The sequence below is a fragment of the Camelus bactrianus genome, chromosome 20 (genome assembly GCF_048773025.1).
Source record: "Camelus bactrianus isolate YW-2024 breed Bactrian camel chromosome 20, ASM4877302v1, whole genome shotgun sequence".
NCBI lineage: Eukaryota > Metazoa > Chordata > Mammalia > Artiodactyla > Camelidae > Camelus > Camelus bactrianus.
The window spans coordinates 29326521-29344946 of record NC_133558.1 but is presented as its reverse complement, the minus strand read 5'-3'; the positions used below and the strand labels follow the sequence as shown (position 1 = coordinate 29344946).

Here is an 18426-nt window from a genome sequence, read left to right as displayed (position 1 = left end):
TGCAGTGCAGGGGTGTGACAAGACTTTCAAAGGCATCCCAAGAATTCAAACCAACAAGTATTTATTGAGCACCTGGTGTGTGCTGGGCTTTGGGAGCAAGACTGACTTCCAAAGGAACCAAAGTCTTATTACTTTAAGGTAAATCCCGAGTCAAAGACAGTCTGGATTAACTGAATTGTCCCTGGGTCAGGCATTGTCCCTCATTGGACCTCAAGTCCCCAGTCAATTCCTCTCCTCCCAGAGGCCAGAGGTGGTTGACAAGCTCTTGAGAAGAATGCAGGGAGGGAGGGATAAGGATTGATTTTCTGCTAAATGCACAACATCCTACCCATCATTTCTGCTGGGAGTAGGGAGGCGTGTCCTGGACAAACCCTTCTCATACTCAGTCCCCCACCATGTCTTTGGCCCACTGGGCAGGCTGCAGTCAGTGATGGTGGCAGGACAGTCTTACTCCAAAAGAAAGCTTTTTGATGGATACAGCTGCTCCCAGGATTCATGGCCTTATTTCTGGGGGGCTAGCCTCTCCCTCCTCTCTAGGCGGGCTACTTTGGAGGGCTCCCCGGCATCTGGCTGATGTCTCTGGCTGAGGATGAACAACAGACAGCCCAGCAAAGCCTCTCGCATATCCTGGGAGCCCAGGCGACGGGCCAGCCGGCGCAGCAAGGGCAGGAGGTGCCGGCGGGCCAGGCGGACAGCTGGCATCAGCAGGCGGGCCAGCAGTGTTCGCAGCAGCAGCAGCGGAAGCAGCGGAGCGGGCATGGCCAGGGCAGTGACTTTCAAGGTGATCCAGACTCTAGACTTGCCTTTCCCGCTCCCTCCTCACCTGGCAAAGACATGGGGTGGGCAAGATTTAAGCCTCTTCTTTCAGTTTACACCCTCCCACTCCCAGATCTCAATTCATGGGTCATTTTTGCTTTCCTGAAGCCCTTTCTCTGGGCAAGGTGGCTGGGGCAGGAACCATAGCACAGATGGAGACAGGGAGCCAAGGCAAGAGTAAAGCAGGAACTGAGACCTACAGCTCACCATTCTCAGCCTCCAGGGGCTTCTACTGTCCCCTGAAACCTCCCCTCCTCTAGTCACCCCCTCCTCATGCACACCCTCAGTCACCTGGGAGTCCTTAATCCCTCTCCGTCAATCCAGCAGGAGTTCTTCCCTGGGCAATTCTAAGTTTTCTTTTCAGGGCCCTTGATCCACTGGGACCTGACACTTCGTACGCTCCCAGTGCAGTCTCCCACCCCACCCCCCACCCCCCGACAGGCAGCAGCTCTCACCAGTCAGAACTGCTGCTCAGCATCAAAGTCTGGCTGAATTTGCCTGCGGGGGACACAGTCTCACTGGACACTCTCCAGGGCTGCCCCACCCAGCTAAGCCCCACCCTAGGACAGCTTGCCTGGGTTGGGGAAGCCTGGAAGAGACAGCTGTGTTCTGGCACCTGGTATATGGAGGGGAGGGGGCAGCTGGGCTGGAAGCATTGGAAGGAACATATGCAGGAATTCTTCCCACTGGGTGCAGACCTCAGAGTTGGAACCAGACTGTCCTTTCTAATGGTGTGATCTGAGGCACATTGATTCTCCTGGGTTCCAGTCCCCTGGTCTGTTACCTTAGTAACTGGCAGTCACTGGAAGGAGTAACTAGAAGGGGACAGTATATGAGACCCACTGACCCAAAACCTCAGAAGCAATAAGGCTGCAGCCCACACACTGGGCATGCTCAGAGTGGTCCAGACAGAATAGGACCAGGACAGGCATTTTGGGTCACAGTTCATCTCATAGCTGGGCCCAGCTGGACACAGCTGGGTGGCACTCCCACTCAGGGACAGGAAGTGAGATACCCACGTCAGGACCCAAAGATCTTCACCCACTTTCCCTCCTGAAGATTAAATAAGGTTCCACGAGGTATTGAGGTAGAGACCATCGGGGTTTGTTTTATTTTGTTTTTACTCAATTTTTTAGGGGGGAAGGGGAGGTAATTAGGTTTATTTATCTATTTATTTAATGGAGATACTGGCGATTGAGCTCAGGACCTTGTACATGCTAAGTACATACTCTGCCACTGAGCTATATCCTTCCCCTATTTTATTTTTAAATACCTCATTCTTCTACTTCATAAAACGGGTATAATTTCTGCCTTGCTGGACTCAGATGAGATAATGGCCATGAAAGTGCTTTGTAAGGGCAAGGTCATGGGCATATATTTGTTTATCATCATCCCACCACCATCTGCCATTAGTATTATCACCATCTCCCAAATCATAAAGACCTTGAAGAAAGAAAACTTCTAATTTTGTCAAAAAGGTCTATCCCCTTTCTACCTGGACAAAGCGGGGAGAGGAGCTAGAGTACAGATGTATAGGTGGCGTCTTCCCTTCCTTTCTGTCCCCTCCTGAGGAGCTGTGATGGCCGGTGTCATCCCTGGGCTGTGGGTGGGATGTGCATTGAGTTCATATATGCATCAAGCCTGTGAATTCATGATCTCAATTCTCACCACCGCTCTGCAGGGGAGCGACTATTATGACCTTTGTACAGATAAGGAAACTGAGGTTTAGAGGGGTTAAGCAACCTATCCTGAATCACAATCACAGAGCAGGTAAATGGCCTGGTCTCCCCGCCACTTCCCGCAGACCTGCCCCTCCCTCAGGCTTTCCCACCTCTGTAAGTGGCAACTGCATCTTTCTAATTACTCTGGACAAAATCCTCAAAGTCATCCTTAACCTCTCTCTTATTACAGTTCACTACCCACATTAGTAAATCCTGGTGGCTCTGCTTTCAAAATATTCAGAATCTCACCACTTCTCGCCAATGCCACCTTGGTTACCCTTGTCTGAGCATTTGTCATTTTTCTCCTGAATTATTGTAGTAGCCCCCTAACTGGTGTTTCTGTTTCTCTTTTCCACACAATGACCAGAATGATCTTTATAAGATCATGAGTCAGAGCCTGTCCTTTTTCTGCTGAAACTGTCCAATGGCTCCCTTTTCATTCAGAGTTATAGTCAAAGGCTTTAATTGTGACCTGTAAGGCCTTGGATGTCTGACCTCCCCCTGGCTTCCTGATTCAACTTCTAGTCCTTGCCTCTTTCACTCTTCTCTAGCCACACTGGCCTCCTGTTCCTTAACTGTGCCAGATGTGCTTCTGCCCCAGGGCCTTTGCACCTACTATTGCTCCTGCCTATATGGCTCAGTCTCCAGTTATCCACAGGGCTCCATCTCTCACCTCTTTTAAGTCTTTGCCCAAATATTATCCATCCATCCTATTTAACAGCACATTCCCTCTACCCCATCTCCTGCTGCTTTCCCTCCATCCCTACCTCTGCTTTATCTCCTCAGCAAATCCTTCTGACAGGCTGTATCTCATCAGATATCTTCCTTCCTTATCTTGCTGATTATCTGCCTCCCTCGCTAGTGTAAACTCCATGAGAGTAGGCACTTATATGTATTTTATCTTCTGCTGTGTCCCCAGCACTTAGACAGCAAATAGACATTTGTTGTAAGAATGAATAAAGGTTCTGTGATGGGATCCAACCCAGGCCTGCTTATCCTGGAGCCTGTGCTCCTGAGCCCCAGAGCTCTGTGGATCCAAACACATTCCCAGGATGTGTGTGGGAGCCCTAAGGACACCTGGACAGAGCCGCTTAGAGGGGAGGAATTGACCACACTGAGCGTACGGGAGGGGAAGTCAGGTTCTCTCTGGGATTCTCCAAATTATATAATCTCGAGGGAACCATGGACGTCCCACCAAGTGCTGCCCCAGATCTGAAGTAGCTGTGCCTTGGGTGAATCACGCCCCACCCCTCCCAGCTCAGTTTCTGCTGCTGTGGGATCTTCCAGCTGTGAGATCCTTGGACCCTGGGCCTGGGGCCAGACTCCTGTCTCATCCTTGCCCTGAGTAAACAGTGAAGGGCTCCAAGGGCCTGGAGCAGGTAAAGGAAACAGGATGCCGTCTCCCCTGACAATGGGAAACCGCAGAAGGGATTGGGAAGGGAGGTTGGGGAGGGGTCTGGGGCCTGGATTTGGTTTTAGTTTATTCTCTAGCCGCCCCCACCCCTCCATTCCCTCCTGGGATTAATTCCCTTCATCTCCTTCCCATCCTCACCTGGGATTAAACCCACCCGACACCCACCCCTCCCCACCCTGGCCTGACTGACCCAAGGCAGAAAACCTACAGCTCTGCTAAGGATTTCCTCAGCCTTTCCTGGAAAGACAGCCATCCCTTCTGGTAACAAAGCTGCCAGAGAGCAGTTTCTTCTAGTTCCTGATTTTGCCTCGTGTAATGGATCCTGCCTGCATGGCCCTGACCTCTGCCCTCAACCCTCCACTGGCTGGGAAGGAAATTGGCCAAATCTTCTGTTCCTCAAAGACAATAAAAAAAAAAAAAAAAAAAAAAGGAGGGGGAGGGTGTAGGTCAGTGGTAGTGTGTGCTTAGCTTGCAGGAGGTCCTGGGTTCAATTCCTGATACCTCCACTAAAAATAAATAAATGAACCTAATTACCTCCCCCTGCAAAAAGTTAATTAATTTTTTTTAAAATATCTGAGTGCCAACTTATAACCACTGAGGTCCTCCTCCCTGGTCCACTCCCTGATTCTCAGGGCTGCCCAGATGTGTCCTGGGCACCCCCACCACCCCCATGCACAGACATCGTATATTGGGTCATTCATGTTAACAACAAGCATGTGCGTGGTGCCGAGGACACAGGACAAGCGTCCAGGAGTCAGCAGCATGACAGATAAACAGACGGGCAGACCGACAGCTGTAATAGAGCTGATGGGTTCTCATGAGCCCTGCTAGTACTGGGCCTCCGGGTCTTCCCACCTGCTTCTGCTGGTCTCCATCCAGGGGTCCAGAGCTCTCTACCACACGGGCCGCTCCCTCTGCTCTGACCTGCGCAGGGAGATGCAGCGTGCCCCCGATGGTCACGCTGACCTAGATTCACACGGCGGCTCTGGGACCCTCGCAGGGCTGCTCTGATACCTGGGCAGACCAGATGGCATGCTGCACCACTGCGGACAGGAGTGACCCCTGGAGCTGTGCTGTGTGGTGCCCCTCCTCCCTAGAATGGGAATCATTATAGAACCTGCTTCTGACAGGATCAAGAGATGAGAGATTACTAGGTTCAGAGCTTGGCTTTTAGAGAGTGTCCAATAAACAAGAGTTTCCTTCCTTCCATCATTTGTGGATTTTCCCTCCCAGAGCACCCCATGTCTGAGACCAGCCCTACTGGCTGCTCCTTGGAGGCCTGCTACGAGGTACCCTGAGGCTTGTGAACAGCCACTGAGAGTGGGCGCTGGGGTTCAGTTAACACCCAAAGAAGCAATGGAGGCCTGGGCTCTGGCTCTACCATGTTCTGGCGCCCCGTATCACCCCTGGGGAATCAGCACTGGTCCCAGCCCTTCCCAGTTGCGGGGAGTTGAGGGCAGTGCTGACCCGCAAGTAAGGACTCTGAGAAGAGGCAGGGAGAGCTGAGGGGAGCAGGCCCTGAGGAGCAGGGGTGGAGGCCAGCCAGGCATCGGAGGAGTCGGCCGGGCAAGGCGGAATTCCAGCTTGGAATTGGGAGCTCAGCCCTGTCACCTATCCTCGCATCTCTCTGCCTGGGACCCTGAGTGGGGCTGTTGTGAGGATCTGAGGCCCGAATGGGGTGACAACTGAGAGAACGCTCCTCCCCTCGAGAGGGACAGTCCCTTACCAATGACCACCATTCCTGTGCCCACCAGTTCCAGGCAATGATGGACCCATGAACAGGCAATTGGGCCACAGGACACACACTAGACAGGATCATAAGACACGAAGAGAAAAAATGGGTCCAGGAAGGGGATGTTGCCTGAAAGAGCAACTAGAACTGACAGGTGGGGACCCACCCTGCCCACAAGGACAGCTGCTCTGGCGGGGGTGGGGGGTGCTGTGTAGAATGCAGCTCATTGTCCCCACTGAAACAATTGTCCCTCTCCCCAGACTCAGCTGACAGGTCCCAAGGCGGGAGGTGGGCGCCTTGTCCATGCTGGCGAGGCCTCACAGGAACAGTCAGCTGTTGGAGCAGGACAGCTGCTCCCTGGACAGTGGGAGGAAGGCTGGATGAAGGTGCTGGGGGAGGGGGTGAGGAGGGACATGCCTGGCACAGCTGATGTCAGGGGGCGGCACGGAGAGCAGTAAACCCTGTGGGTCCCAAGGACAAATCTAACAGAGACTGAGCAAGACCCTAATGGAGAAAAGAAAATTTTTATGTAGGGACCAAAAAAAGACCTCACACATGGAGAGATGTGCCCAGGTAATGGCAGGAAGCTATTGTGCTAGAAAGATGTTGGTTCTCCCCCAGATTAATCTGGAAATTCAGTGAGATTCCAATTAACCCAACAGTATTAGGTTTTTTCCTTTCTGGAATTGGGTAAGCTGATCATAAAACTTACATGGAAGGAAAAAGGGCCAAGAATAGCCAAGTCAATCTGAAGAAGAAAAAGAAGAGGGGAAAATCCATCTGGCTCTACAGATACCATTCTGGCCAGTCTGGTAACATGGGAATTAAAACAGTGCCGCAAGATGTGAGACAGTGACTAAAGGAACAGAATAGAGAGCTTAGAAAGAGACCCAAGGATATTTGGGGCAAAGGGGAAATTTCTGGTCAGAGGAGAAGGGACATTCAGAGTCAAAAATAGAGCCAGGATAGTTGGCCATCCATGAGGGAAAGAGAATATTTGATCCTCTGGCACACCAACCACAAAAATAAATTCCAGTAGCATTAGAGACCCAAATGTGGAAAGAAAAACTATGTATATAGGAGCTGATCTGAAGGAATTTTGGAGAGTAGAGAATTATTTGTTTTATAGATTTTTACAAAAATATTTGTTAATATAATTTTCAAAACTACAAAGAAGCAGAGAAAATAGTATAATGGCCCCCCAGATAGCAATCACCCAGCTTCAATATTAACTCAAAAACTCTCCATTAAAAACATCTGCTACAAAGTGGAAGACCAGTCCCCACAGACTGGGAGAAGAAATTTGCAATCCACAAAACTGAAAAAGATTTAGTGTCAATCATAAATAAAGAACTGTTATAATCAATAAGAGAAGGACACACACACATGCAGACACACACACCCACATACCCCCACACCGCGGAAAAGTGAACAAAGGATTTGGGTGGATCGTTTCCTGAAGAGGAAACATGACTGGTCCATAAATATGAAAAGCTATTTATCCACACTAGCTTATGGGGAAGTACAAACTCTGGAAAAAGCTCTAATTACACACCCCTGGAATACTGCGTGGAGGGTTAATTGGCACAATTATTTTAGAGGGCAGTGTGGCAATATCTGGGAAAGCAGGAAACACACATTTCTCTGGAACTTGGCAATTCTACTTCTAGGTGTGGCTCTAGAGGAATTCTCACAGATGTGCACAGGGAGACGTGTGTAAGGATGTCCATTCATGGTTTTTGTAATAGCAACAACAAAGACGTGGTGCTGTGCACCAGAAACTGACCCACTGTAACTGACTATACGTCAATAAAAATAAACAAATAAGCCTTGAGAAAAAAAAATAATAATAAAAATTTAAAAACTGAAAAAACTCACCACCACCATCACCAACAAAAAAACCTGGAAACAATTTCAATGTCCAACAGAAGAACAGAATCATAAACTTAATCAAAATGGAATAGTATAAAGTCAGACAAAAACAAATATATGATATCACTTACATGTGGAATTTCAAAGAAAAAAATGACGCAAATGAACTTATTTACAAAACCGAAACAGACTTACAGACATAGAAAACAAACTTACGGTTACCAAAGGGGAAAGAGGAGGGGAGGGATAAATTAGGAGTTTGGGGTTAGCAGATACAAACTACTACATATAAAATAGATAGATGACAAGATCCCACTGTACAGCACAGGAACTATAATCAATACCTTGTAATAACCTATAATGAAAAAGAATATCTACATATACGTATAACTGAATCTCTATGCTGTACACCAGCAACTAACACAACATTGTAAATCAAATACACTTCAATTAAAAAAAAAGATACATAGCAGATGAAATGAATACACTAACTCTTGTATCAACTGGGATAAGTTTCAAAAGCATGATGTTAAGACAAAACCAAGTGGGAAAAGCCAAATTATGCCACATATGTAAAAATTTAAAACACAAGAGCAGTAGTATATATTTTTGTGGATCCATACCCGCATATGCCCATATAGTAAGAGTAGGAACAGGACTTCAGGAGAACGGCTCCCTCTAAGGGAGAAGGGACAGGAAATGATGGTCCACAGGTAGGGGAGGGGATTATAGCTGTCTCTGTAATGTATTATCCCTTAAAAAAAAAAAAAAAAAAAAAAAAGTGAAGAAAGCTAAAGGAAATATGGCAAAATACCCTCTGCATCCTATTTTTATTCTGCATATCATTCTTATAACAGTGGAGCATGTATTGGTCCCCTTCACCTCGACTTCCCTACCTCTCTTCATCTTTTGCCCTCTCTTTCCTCCCAGCGTCCTACAATTTCTGGCCTTCTGGAAGTAAAGGCAGTGTGGCCTAACAGTTAGGGAGCATGGTGTGGGGGGCGGCAGGCCTCTTGCTTCTAGCTCTCCCCTGAGGGACATCCTCCTTTCTGCCCTCAGTCTTTCCATGGGTGTCCAGAGCTGGCCTCTTTCTGCCCCCCTCCCTTCTCTGGCCCCCACAGTGCTTTGTGCCAGGGATGAGATTGGCATCTGGGAAGTGAGAACAGGACAGGTACAGGAGGAAGGCCAGGGAAGCTACTCATGTGGAGGTGACCTGGCCACACCACCTCCATAGCCACCCAGGTAGCACAGCCTGCCCCCTGAGCCACAGACCCAGAAGGGCCCAGCCAAACTCTCCTTATCTCTCTTCTCCCCAACCCAGGCTGGCCTCTTCCCTCCCCTCCTTCACCCCCATCTCTCTTGGTGAGGGAATTCTGAAACTATGAGGGAAGGGATCAAAAACCTCATTCCAAGAATGCTTGGTGGACCTGGAATTGTGGGCTTGGGGGAATATACATCCCAGTACCACTGGAGGTAAGTTCTTATAATTTTCCCCAAGCATTTCCTTCTCTGGACCGATGAGCAAACTGCGGTTCAGAGAGCACCTCGGTGGCAGTTGGAAGAAGGTGGTGGGAGGACAGCTGAGGTGAAGGAGTTTGCACATCTTGGGTCTCCAAGAGCGTGCCATTTCCAGCAGGGCCACTGTGGCCCTCCAGGAGGCATCCCTGATGGAGAGCTTTGAAGGTTCAAAGTGGGGAGTGGTCACATTAGCCGGGAGAGTTATCCCTTTCCTTGATCAACAAGCCTATTTAGTGTCCATACATACGTGCAGGCACTCGAAATACGTCAGTGACAAAGACAGTCCTGCCCTGGCTGTACGGTCAGTTGGGAGACAGGAGTAAACAGGAAATTACAATACAGAGAGATAAATGCTCTGCCAGGGGAAGTGCTTGGCACCTTGGGAGTCCAGGGCACCGGGCCAGCGTGGAGCCTGGGCTGTGTGTATGTGCAGCTTCTCAGGAGGCCTTGGGGGGAGGACTGCGCCAGGGAAGGGGGAGGACTTCAGAGGGACTCGGGAGGAAAGGGAAGGTGGAGGTGTGCTGGGGCAGAGGATGGGCAGCACGTGACAAACGATCGTGGGGAGACCTGATGCAGGAAGGGGACAGAGTCCACGTGAGGAAGAGCAGGCGTGAGGACAGGGCGCCAAACAGAGTGGGGGTGAATTCGGGAAATGTTTGGTGTGCGCAAGACGTGGGCGGGAAACAATGCCTGGGCGAGTCTTGGATGTTCCTCTTGACTGGTTTCACTAACAGAAGGGAAATCAGCATGTTTGGGACCGGTAGGTTGATGAGCCCAGGTTTCCACCAAGGTGGTTCTGAAGACCCAGTGAAACCAAGAGTTTGATGTTTCTGGCAGGAGTGTGGGCAGCGGTTAAACTTGGAGCCGGTGGGGATGGGGCAGGAGAAACGTGGCCAGGGGTCTGGGAGAGCGAGGGAGTGAGGCTGCTGTGGGGGTGTGCAGGGCGGGGGGTGGGGAGAAGGGTCCCCTCGACGTCAGCACCTCAAGTTTATCTCCTTGTGGAGACAGAATAGGTACAAGGAGAAATCCAAGTGCAGTTACAGATTCCCAAAGGGACTGGATACATCTAAGAAACTTATTTTGTGGATAAACACATACAGACAGGCATATGCATTGATAAACAGGAAGTAGTTTTCCTAGGAGGTGGAATATAAGGTGAATTTCATTTTTTTTGCGTGCTTCTCTGTGTTTTCTATGTCCTAAAGAGAACGTGAAACCCCTGGAGTCAACAAAAGATACAATAAATGTCATTTTCACAGAAGAGGAGTCCTCAGTATAGAGTCAAATGTCACCAAGAGGTCAAATGTCACTAGGAAGAGTGAGGAACTAGAGGGGCTTTGGGACATGGCTGTGAGGGAGGAGGGCAGGTGGCCTGGAGAGGGGGATTCTGCTGGAGTGAAGGGACAGAGTCCTCGGGGCAGGCATTAAAAACCTAGTGGAAAGACAAACGATAAAGGGAAACATTTGCAGCCCCTAGGCAGACAAAGGTCAAATCTCTAAAATATAAATAACTGCTAGAATTTTCTAAGAAAAAATACAAAATCTTTGTATAAAAATGAGCAAAGACTATAAAATGCTCACAGAAAACAAAATGCAAGCAAAACATGAATATTTGCTCAGTTTTACTTGCAGTAAAAGAAATGCAAATTACAAAGATGCTGAGAAACCATTTTTCTTCCATCATATCAGAAATATGCAAAAGTCTGACCACAAACAGCATTGATGGGGAAATACACACTTTCATATTGCTGGTGAGAGTGTAAATTGGTATTACCTTTATGGAGGGGAATTTAATGTGTATCCGAATTACTGATGTGTATGCTCTTTAGCCCAATATCCAACTATAGAAAAATTTATCCTATAGAAATACTTCCACTGTATAAGATGACATATGTACAGTAGATTGGAAACAACCCTCAATAAAGAGCTGAAAAAAATTTTTTTAATTAAAAAATTAAAACAATAAAAAAAGAGCTGATATAAATAAATGATGAGACTTAATTATAGTGGAATACTATGCAGCTATAACAAATCATAAGGAAGGTCTCCATACACTCATAGAAAAATATCTCCAAGGTATGTATTTTAATTACTTTTAAATTTTTGTTTATTTTTTTATTCATGCCAATAGCTTCCAGCTAGAGATTTTTTTATTATTTTGCTATTAAATTTTTTTCCTTCCAGTTTTATTGAGATGTAGTTGACATACAACACTGTATACATTTAAGGTATCCTGCATGATTTGACTTTCATATATCATGAAATGGTTATCACAATAGCAACATCTCATGTAGCTACAAAGTTAAATAGAAAAAAAATTCTTTTTCTTATGATGAGAACTCTTATGATTTACTCTCTTAACAACTTTCATATATAACATACAGCAGTGTTAATTATATTTATCATGCTGTACATTACATCCCTAGTGCTTATTTATCTTATAACTGGAAGTTTGTACCTTTTGACTCCTTCATCCAATTCCCCTTCCCCAACTCCCCATCTCTGGTAATCACAAATCTGATTTCTTTTTCTATAAGTTTGTCTGTCTGTTTGTTTTTACAGTATAATTGACCTATACCACTATGCTGGTTCCAGTTGCACAACACAGTGATTCGGTATTGCTACACATTTCAAAATGATCACCACGATGTCTTGCTATGGTCTGTTGCCATACAAAGATATTACATTGTTATTGATTATATTCAGCACACTGTACATTTCATACCTGTGACTCATTTATTTTGCAATTGGAAGTTGTACCTCTTAATCTCCCTCACCTATTTCTTTCCTCCCCCAACCCTTCTCCCTTCTGGAAACCACCTGTTTGTTCTGTGTCTACAATTCTGTTTCTGTTCTGTCTGTTCATTTGTCTTATTTTTTAGATTCCACATATAAGTGAGCTCATGCAGTATCTGTCTTTCTCTGTCGGACTTGTTGCACTTAGCATAATACCCTCTAGATTCAATCTATATTGTCAAGGATGGCAAGATTTCATTCTTTTTTTTAATAGCTGAGTAATATTCCATTGTATATACCGCATCTTCTTTATCCATTCATCTATTGGTGGGCACTTGAGTTGCTTTTAATTACTTCTTCTTTTTTTTTTTAGGTTTATTTATTCATTTTTATTTAAATGGAGGTACTGCGGCTTGACCCCAGGACCTCAAGCATGCTAAGCAGGTGCTCTGCCACTGAGCTATACCTTCCTCTCTTTTAATTACTTCTTTAAATAAACTATTTTAGAATAGTTTTAGATGGGTTCAATCCCCAGTACCTCCATTAAAACAAACAAACGAACAAACCTAATTATCCCCCACCAAAAACCAAAAAAGAATAATTTTAGATTTACAGAAAATTGTGAAAATAGTCCTGAGAATTTCTGTGTACCTTACATCCAGTTTCCCTGTAATTAACATCTTACCTCAGCACAGTACACTTGTTACAATTAAGGAACCAGTATTGATTGATATATTAACTAAAACCTACACTCATTCAGATTTCCTTAGTTTTTACCTAATGTCCCTTTTTCTGTTCCAAGGTCCCATCCAAGACACCACAGTACATTTAGTTGTCTTACCTCCTTAAACTCCTGTTGGCTGTGACAGTTTCTCAGACCTTCCTTGTTTTTGACGACCTTGACAGTTTTGAGGAGTATTGGTCAGGAGTTTTGTAAAATGTCCCTAGAGTGGGATTCATCTGATGTTTTTCTTATGATAAGACTGAGGTTTGGGGAAGGAAACCACAGAAGTAAAATGCCATTCTCATCACATTATCTCAAGGGTCTGTTCTAGCCACATGGTTAATGACAGTTGGTGTTAACCTCGCTCACCTGCCTGGAGTCGTGTTTGTCGTGATTCTCTGCCATAAATTTACTCTTTTCTCTCGCTTTCCATACGGTCCTCTTTGGAAGGAAGTCACTATGTGCAGCCCACACTTAAGGGGTGGGGAATTACACTCCACCTCTGACGTGCTTCCATCATTTTCTTTTGTTTTTGCTTTATTTTATTTTAATTTTATTAGCATTTCCGTACCCTCTGGCACTACAGGATGCTCCTCCAGGCTCATCCTGTATACTTCCTGTTCCAGTCCTAGAACCAGACATTTCTCCAAGAAGTCCTAGGTCCATCTGACAGTGCTATTAGAAATTGAGTACTAGCCACTAGGGGTTGGGCTACACCCCACAGACCTGTCCTCGCCCAGCTTCAAGACAGGAGGAGGAGCCTGGAGTCAGCAACAGACATCAGTGGCTTAATGGATACGGGAGCTTATTGTCTGAAGCAAGGTCCTGGAGCAGCTCCTGAGGGCTGACTGGCTCCTGGGGGCAGGGGGAAGTTAGCAGTTACGAGGAATTGACGTCAGGTTGGCGCATTGCTTACCAGGGAAACCCGCAGATGGACACGCCTCTCACCGTCACCGCCCCTTTGATAAGAACAATTACCAGCCAGAGCCTGCGGCAAGTATGTAGGAAGGTCAGTCATGTGAGTAGGGTGTAGGTGAAGCAGGCTCTGGTCCAGCAGGGGCCGGGGATGAACAGAGAGCAAGAGAACAGCATCTTGAGTGGCCTGATCCAACACTAGGTGTGCTTGTTGCTGCTGGAGTGTTGTTGCTTTGGGGTCCTCTCAGCTGGCGGAGTAAGGAAATGTGTGCGTGTATACCAACCCTCGTATATACACGTATCTATAGATGTGTTTTATATCACCCTCTGTACCTAGATTAAGGTAAACATGAATTCATATTGATAGCTCCAAAGCTAATTATTACTGCGTGGATCCTTCTAGCCTTTTCCCCTAGCTTATCTGCAGTCTTCCCAAGATAAAGGAGGGGGCCGACTGATGTGTATAATATGCCATCTTTTGTGCAAAGAGGGTGGAGAAATAAGAATATACATATTTGCATAGAGAAACTCTAGAAAGATGTATAAGAATCTACGGAGAGAAATGACAATGTATGTTCACACGAAAACTTGTGCACAAAAGCAGCATTACTCATAATCATGGTGGGGATGGTAGCACAACAGTGTGAATGTACTTCATGCCGCTGAGCTATGCGCTTAAAAAGGGCTAAGATGGTACATTTTATATTCTGTTAAAAGCACCTTTTTTTTAATGTAAAAAAAAAAAAATAAAGCCACTGCCTTCATTCTGCTTTACTAATCTCCACTCAGCATGTTTTCAAGCTCTGCACCTCTAGCCGTGTGGCTACTAGATAATTGCTTCTAACTGTTGCATGTTATTCCATGGTTTTCCTAGCACACTTTTTTTTTAAATTGAGATACAGTTTACATATAACACTATGTTAGTTTCTGGTGTAAAACATAATGATTCAATATTTGTATCTATTGTGAAATGATCACCCTGGTAAGTCTAGTTCATGTCCATCACCATGCATAGTTACACATTTTTAAAACTGAAGTATAGTCAATTACACAATTTGTTTTTTCTTGTGATGAGAATTTTTAAGATCTACTCTCTTAGCAACTTTCAAATACACAATAGAGTATTATTAACAGTAGTCACCATGCCATACAGTGCAGCCCCAGGACTTATTTCTTTTATAACTGGAAGTTTGTTCCCTTTAACCACCTTCGCCCCTCACCCCCACCTCTGGCAACCACCAATCTATTCTCTATTCTCTGTATCTATGAGTTCAGTTTTTTAATTATTTTACAATTATTTTTAGATTCTACATATGAGTGGGGTCATAGAATATTTGTCTTTCTCTGAGTTGTTTCACTTAGCAGGCTGCTCTCAAGGTCCATCCAAATGGCAAGATTTCTAGCACGTTGTGACCCCACTTTCTCCAAGACCAGAGGACCAAGCTCTGGAGCTATTCTGATGGACCTCTGTCCCCTGATGTGGCCTCATCTCTGTAGTACAGTTGGAGGCTTCAGAGAAGGGTCTGAAGGAAATGGGAGTGGCGGGCAGCCGCTGTGGAGAGTGGCAGTGAGTCATCCAGAGATCAGCTCCCCATCACACGTGACTTTGGTCGAGGACACCCAGCATGTGTTGTGCAGGGTGCAGGCAGCATGGTGGAGGACCATTCCCCAGCAGAACCACCGCCGTGCACAGAGGAATTAGCTCCCCATGCCAAGGACCAGAAGAGACGATGAGAAAGGCTGGCTCCAGCCCCTTGGGAGATGGCAAGGATGTCCTGGGCATTAGGCTGGGGAAGGAGCTAAGTGAACTGGGTTTGAGTCAGGAGGGGCTGGCGAAGATGTGTATGCAGAGACCAGATTCGACTGGCAGGAGGAGGAAGCTCTGGGGGTGCCCCCCGCATCACAACCTAGGTGAATGATGCCCCCTTTAATTGTTCAAAGCACAAATTGCATACCAGGCCCAGCTGGAATCTAAGTCTGGTGATGATGTAAGCAGAAAGGGTTGGGGGTCCCAGGAGGAAAAGAACCAGATAAGGCTTTCTCACATAAGAGAAGCCATTTTAAAAGGCCTAAGCCATTTTGGGACCTAAGCCAGGTCACAGTGCTTGCCCTTGAACAGGTCTCAGTAATAATGATCTTAAGGGAACAAAAGAACAAACAACTTAGGCAAGAGAGGTAACACAAGCAAAGTTGTAAAGACTTCCAGTTCTGTTTCAATGGTAAAGATTAGCGTGAAGCGTATATCTGGAGGGAACTCTAATTCAAAAAGATGTATGTGCTCCAGGGTTCACAGCAGCACTATTTATAATAGCCAAGACATGGAAACAACTTAAGTGTCCATCAACAGATGAATGGATAAAGAAGATGTGGTGTGTATGTGTGTGTATATATATATACATATATATATAATGGAATACTACTCAGCTATAAAAAATAATAAAATAATACCATTTGCAGCAACATGGATGGAACTGGAGATTGTTATTCTAAGTGAAGTAGGCCAGAAAAAAAGAAAAATACCATGTGATATCACTTATATGTGGAATCTTAAAAAAAAAAAAGACACAAATGAATTTATTTACAAACAGAAACAGACTCACAGACATAGAAAACAAATTTGTGGTTACCAGGGGGAAGTGGATGGGAAGGGATAAACTGAGCTCAAGACTTGCAGATACTAACTACTATATATAAAACAAATAACAAGTTTCTTCTGTATAGCACAGGTAACTGTATTCAATGTCTTGTAGTAACCTACAATGAAAAAGAATATGAAAAGAATATATGTATGTATATGTATGACTGAAACATTACGCTGTACACCAGCAATTGACACAACATTGTACACTGATTGTACTTCATCTAAAAAAAACAGAAGAAAAATTAGCCTGAAGCTCTCAACTAGCAGATCAACTGGAGTCTAAGGGATGATAATGTTGACCTTTTCTTTTCTCTTTTCTTTTCTTTTCTTTTCTTTTCTTTTCTTTTCTTTTCTTTTCTTTTCTTTTCTTTTCTTTTCTTTTCCTTTCCTTTCCTTTCCTTTCCTTTCCTTTCCTTTCCTTTCCTTTCCTTTCCTTTTCTTTTCTTTTCTTTTCTTTTCTTTCTTTTTTTTTAAGTGAAGGTAGATTGATTATTCAGAGAGATACATTGAAAGGCAAGAGAAAGGCCACGAGGTGTGGGGGTTGGGTGCTCAGATTAAAAGTAGGTACACATTCCAGACAGAATGTGGGCCATCTCTGAAAAGGGAGAGAGAGGAGCCAATGTTGACCTTTTCTGACCCTTGTGCCTTCAATCAACTAAACCTTAGACTCTGCTGACTCTTGCCCCAATTCCATGCTAAATTCTCCTCTGCTCAAACCCCTTCATGAATAAGCATGTATTCTTAGCTTAAAACTTCCCCAATTTTCCTGTTTGGGGAGACGTTGCTTTGGGAAAGATGCCAGGTGTTTTCCTTAATTGCTGCAAATAAATCCTTCCTTTTCCTGTTCTTTGGCTTGGCTGTGTCTTTTGGCTCCACATCCACCAAGAGGCAAACCCAGTTTTGGGGTAACAATGATGAGTTTACCCTCTGTGGGGAGTACAGTGCTCCACCCCCCACAATCTCAGTCGTCTATACAGCACTCCTCTGAGAGACGCACGCCACCCCCAATTGACAGATGAGAAAAGTAAAATAACTTGCCTAAGGCCACCCAGCCAGAAGCTGGCAGTGTCCTCTGCTAGGGCAAGGGACAAGGAAGGCGTGGGGTCAGCTGGGACTGCCTGGTTCTCTCAGAAGTGCAAAGGGCCTGCTAGTTTTCTGGCCTCCCCCAAAGCTCCCTGCCCCACCCTGGGACCTTTGCTCCTGAGCTGCTCCGTAGAGAAAAGGTGGTGGTGGAAGATAGGCGTGGAGGCATCAGTCTTTAAGACGTTCCTTAACAGAGTGTGACCTTCTCTCTCAGACAAGGCTGCAGAGGGAAGAGGATGGGAGAAGGGGGTGGCAGGGGCCGGAAATGATCCCTCTGGAGGTGGTGGGGGAGGCTATGGAGCAACTGGACTGGGTTTAGTCTTTGAAGTCGCCAGGGAGGCAGAGGGGAGGGCTGGTGCAGAGAATCAGTCACTGGATCCAGAAAGATTGGCATCCCAGCCCCCTACTAAGCCTAAGAGGGACAGGCGGGCTTAGAAGGAGGAAGAGAGGCTGAAAGTATACAGACACAAGAAGGATTTAGATTCATTCGTCCTTAATTTAAGGGAGTTTGAAGGCTATCTCCAAGCAAGACGCTGAAAAGACTGCATGCCCAGTTCCTTAGAGCAGGAAGCCATGGAGAGAGCGGGAAGGACGGGAGAAATGGGGGGGCGCTGCTGATGGCCTTGGTCTTCCCACTGCAGCAGGGGGCTGGGGGCTGGGAGTGGGGGGCGTCTGGGGCAGAGACTCCAAGGTCAAGGACTGGTGGACCAATCCGTGAGGACAATAGCTTGGCGGAAAGCAATTTTCTAACAGTCAGAATGATTTGAATCTGAACACCTTTAAGGCAGGAACGAGCTCACCTGTGGCTGTCTTCACCCCTCCCTTCCTCATGCCCAGGAAGGTCGGTTCATTTCTATGATTGGCTGGCTCCCGCGGATGTAGGATTTTGACCTCTGGAGTCCCCAGTTTGAGGCAGGAGATGAGAGGGCAGGCTCAGGGCCCTGCTGCTCCCATGTACCAGGCTCTGTATAGTTCACAGACAGGGACTCCTGTGCCCTTAGCAACCCCCTCTTCCCCACACTGCCTGTAAATGCCAACAGCGCCCTCTAGCTTCTGTGACAACCACACATTTCTAAATGCTTCCTGGAGGTAGGGTGGTATCACTCCCAACTGAGAGCTTACCTGGTCCCCTCCTTTGGTCCTGAGCAAATGACTTACACCCCTGCCCATCTTTTCCTGGCACAGAAACACAGAGACGCAGAAGCCAGTGCCATGTGTGGTTCATTAAAATAATGCACAGGAGGGAGGGGGGAG

At 46.2% G+C, this 18426-nt stretch overlaps 1 protein-coding gene across 4 annotated transcripts; it reads right to left on the bottom strand.

The window, feature by feature from the left end:
* Positions 1-44: 44 nt before the first annotated feature.
* Positions 45-18301, bottom strand: MYMX (myomixer, myoblast fusion factor). Of its 4 annotated transcripts, none has more exons than XM_074348827.1 (2): positions 17973-18301; positions 45-823 (listed from the first exon to the last, which is right to left on the bottom strand). In XM_074348827.1, the coding sequence occupies exon 2, from the start codon at positions 757-759 to the stop codon at positions 502-504; it is 258 nt and encodes an 85-aa protein (XP_074204928.1). In that variant the 5' UTR covers positions 760-823; positions 17973-18301; the 3' UTR covers positions 45-501. The 4 variants fall into 4 exon arrangements, with proteins under 4 accessions (XP_074204928.1, XP_074204927.1, XP_074204926.1 ...); XM_074348826.1 differs by lacking the exon at positions 17973-18301 and adding an exon at positions 12651-13364; XM_074348825.1 differs by lacking the exon at positions 17973-18301 and adding an exon at positions 1272-1354.
* Positions 18302-18426: the final 125 nt, after the last annotated feature.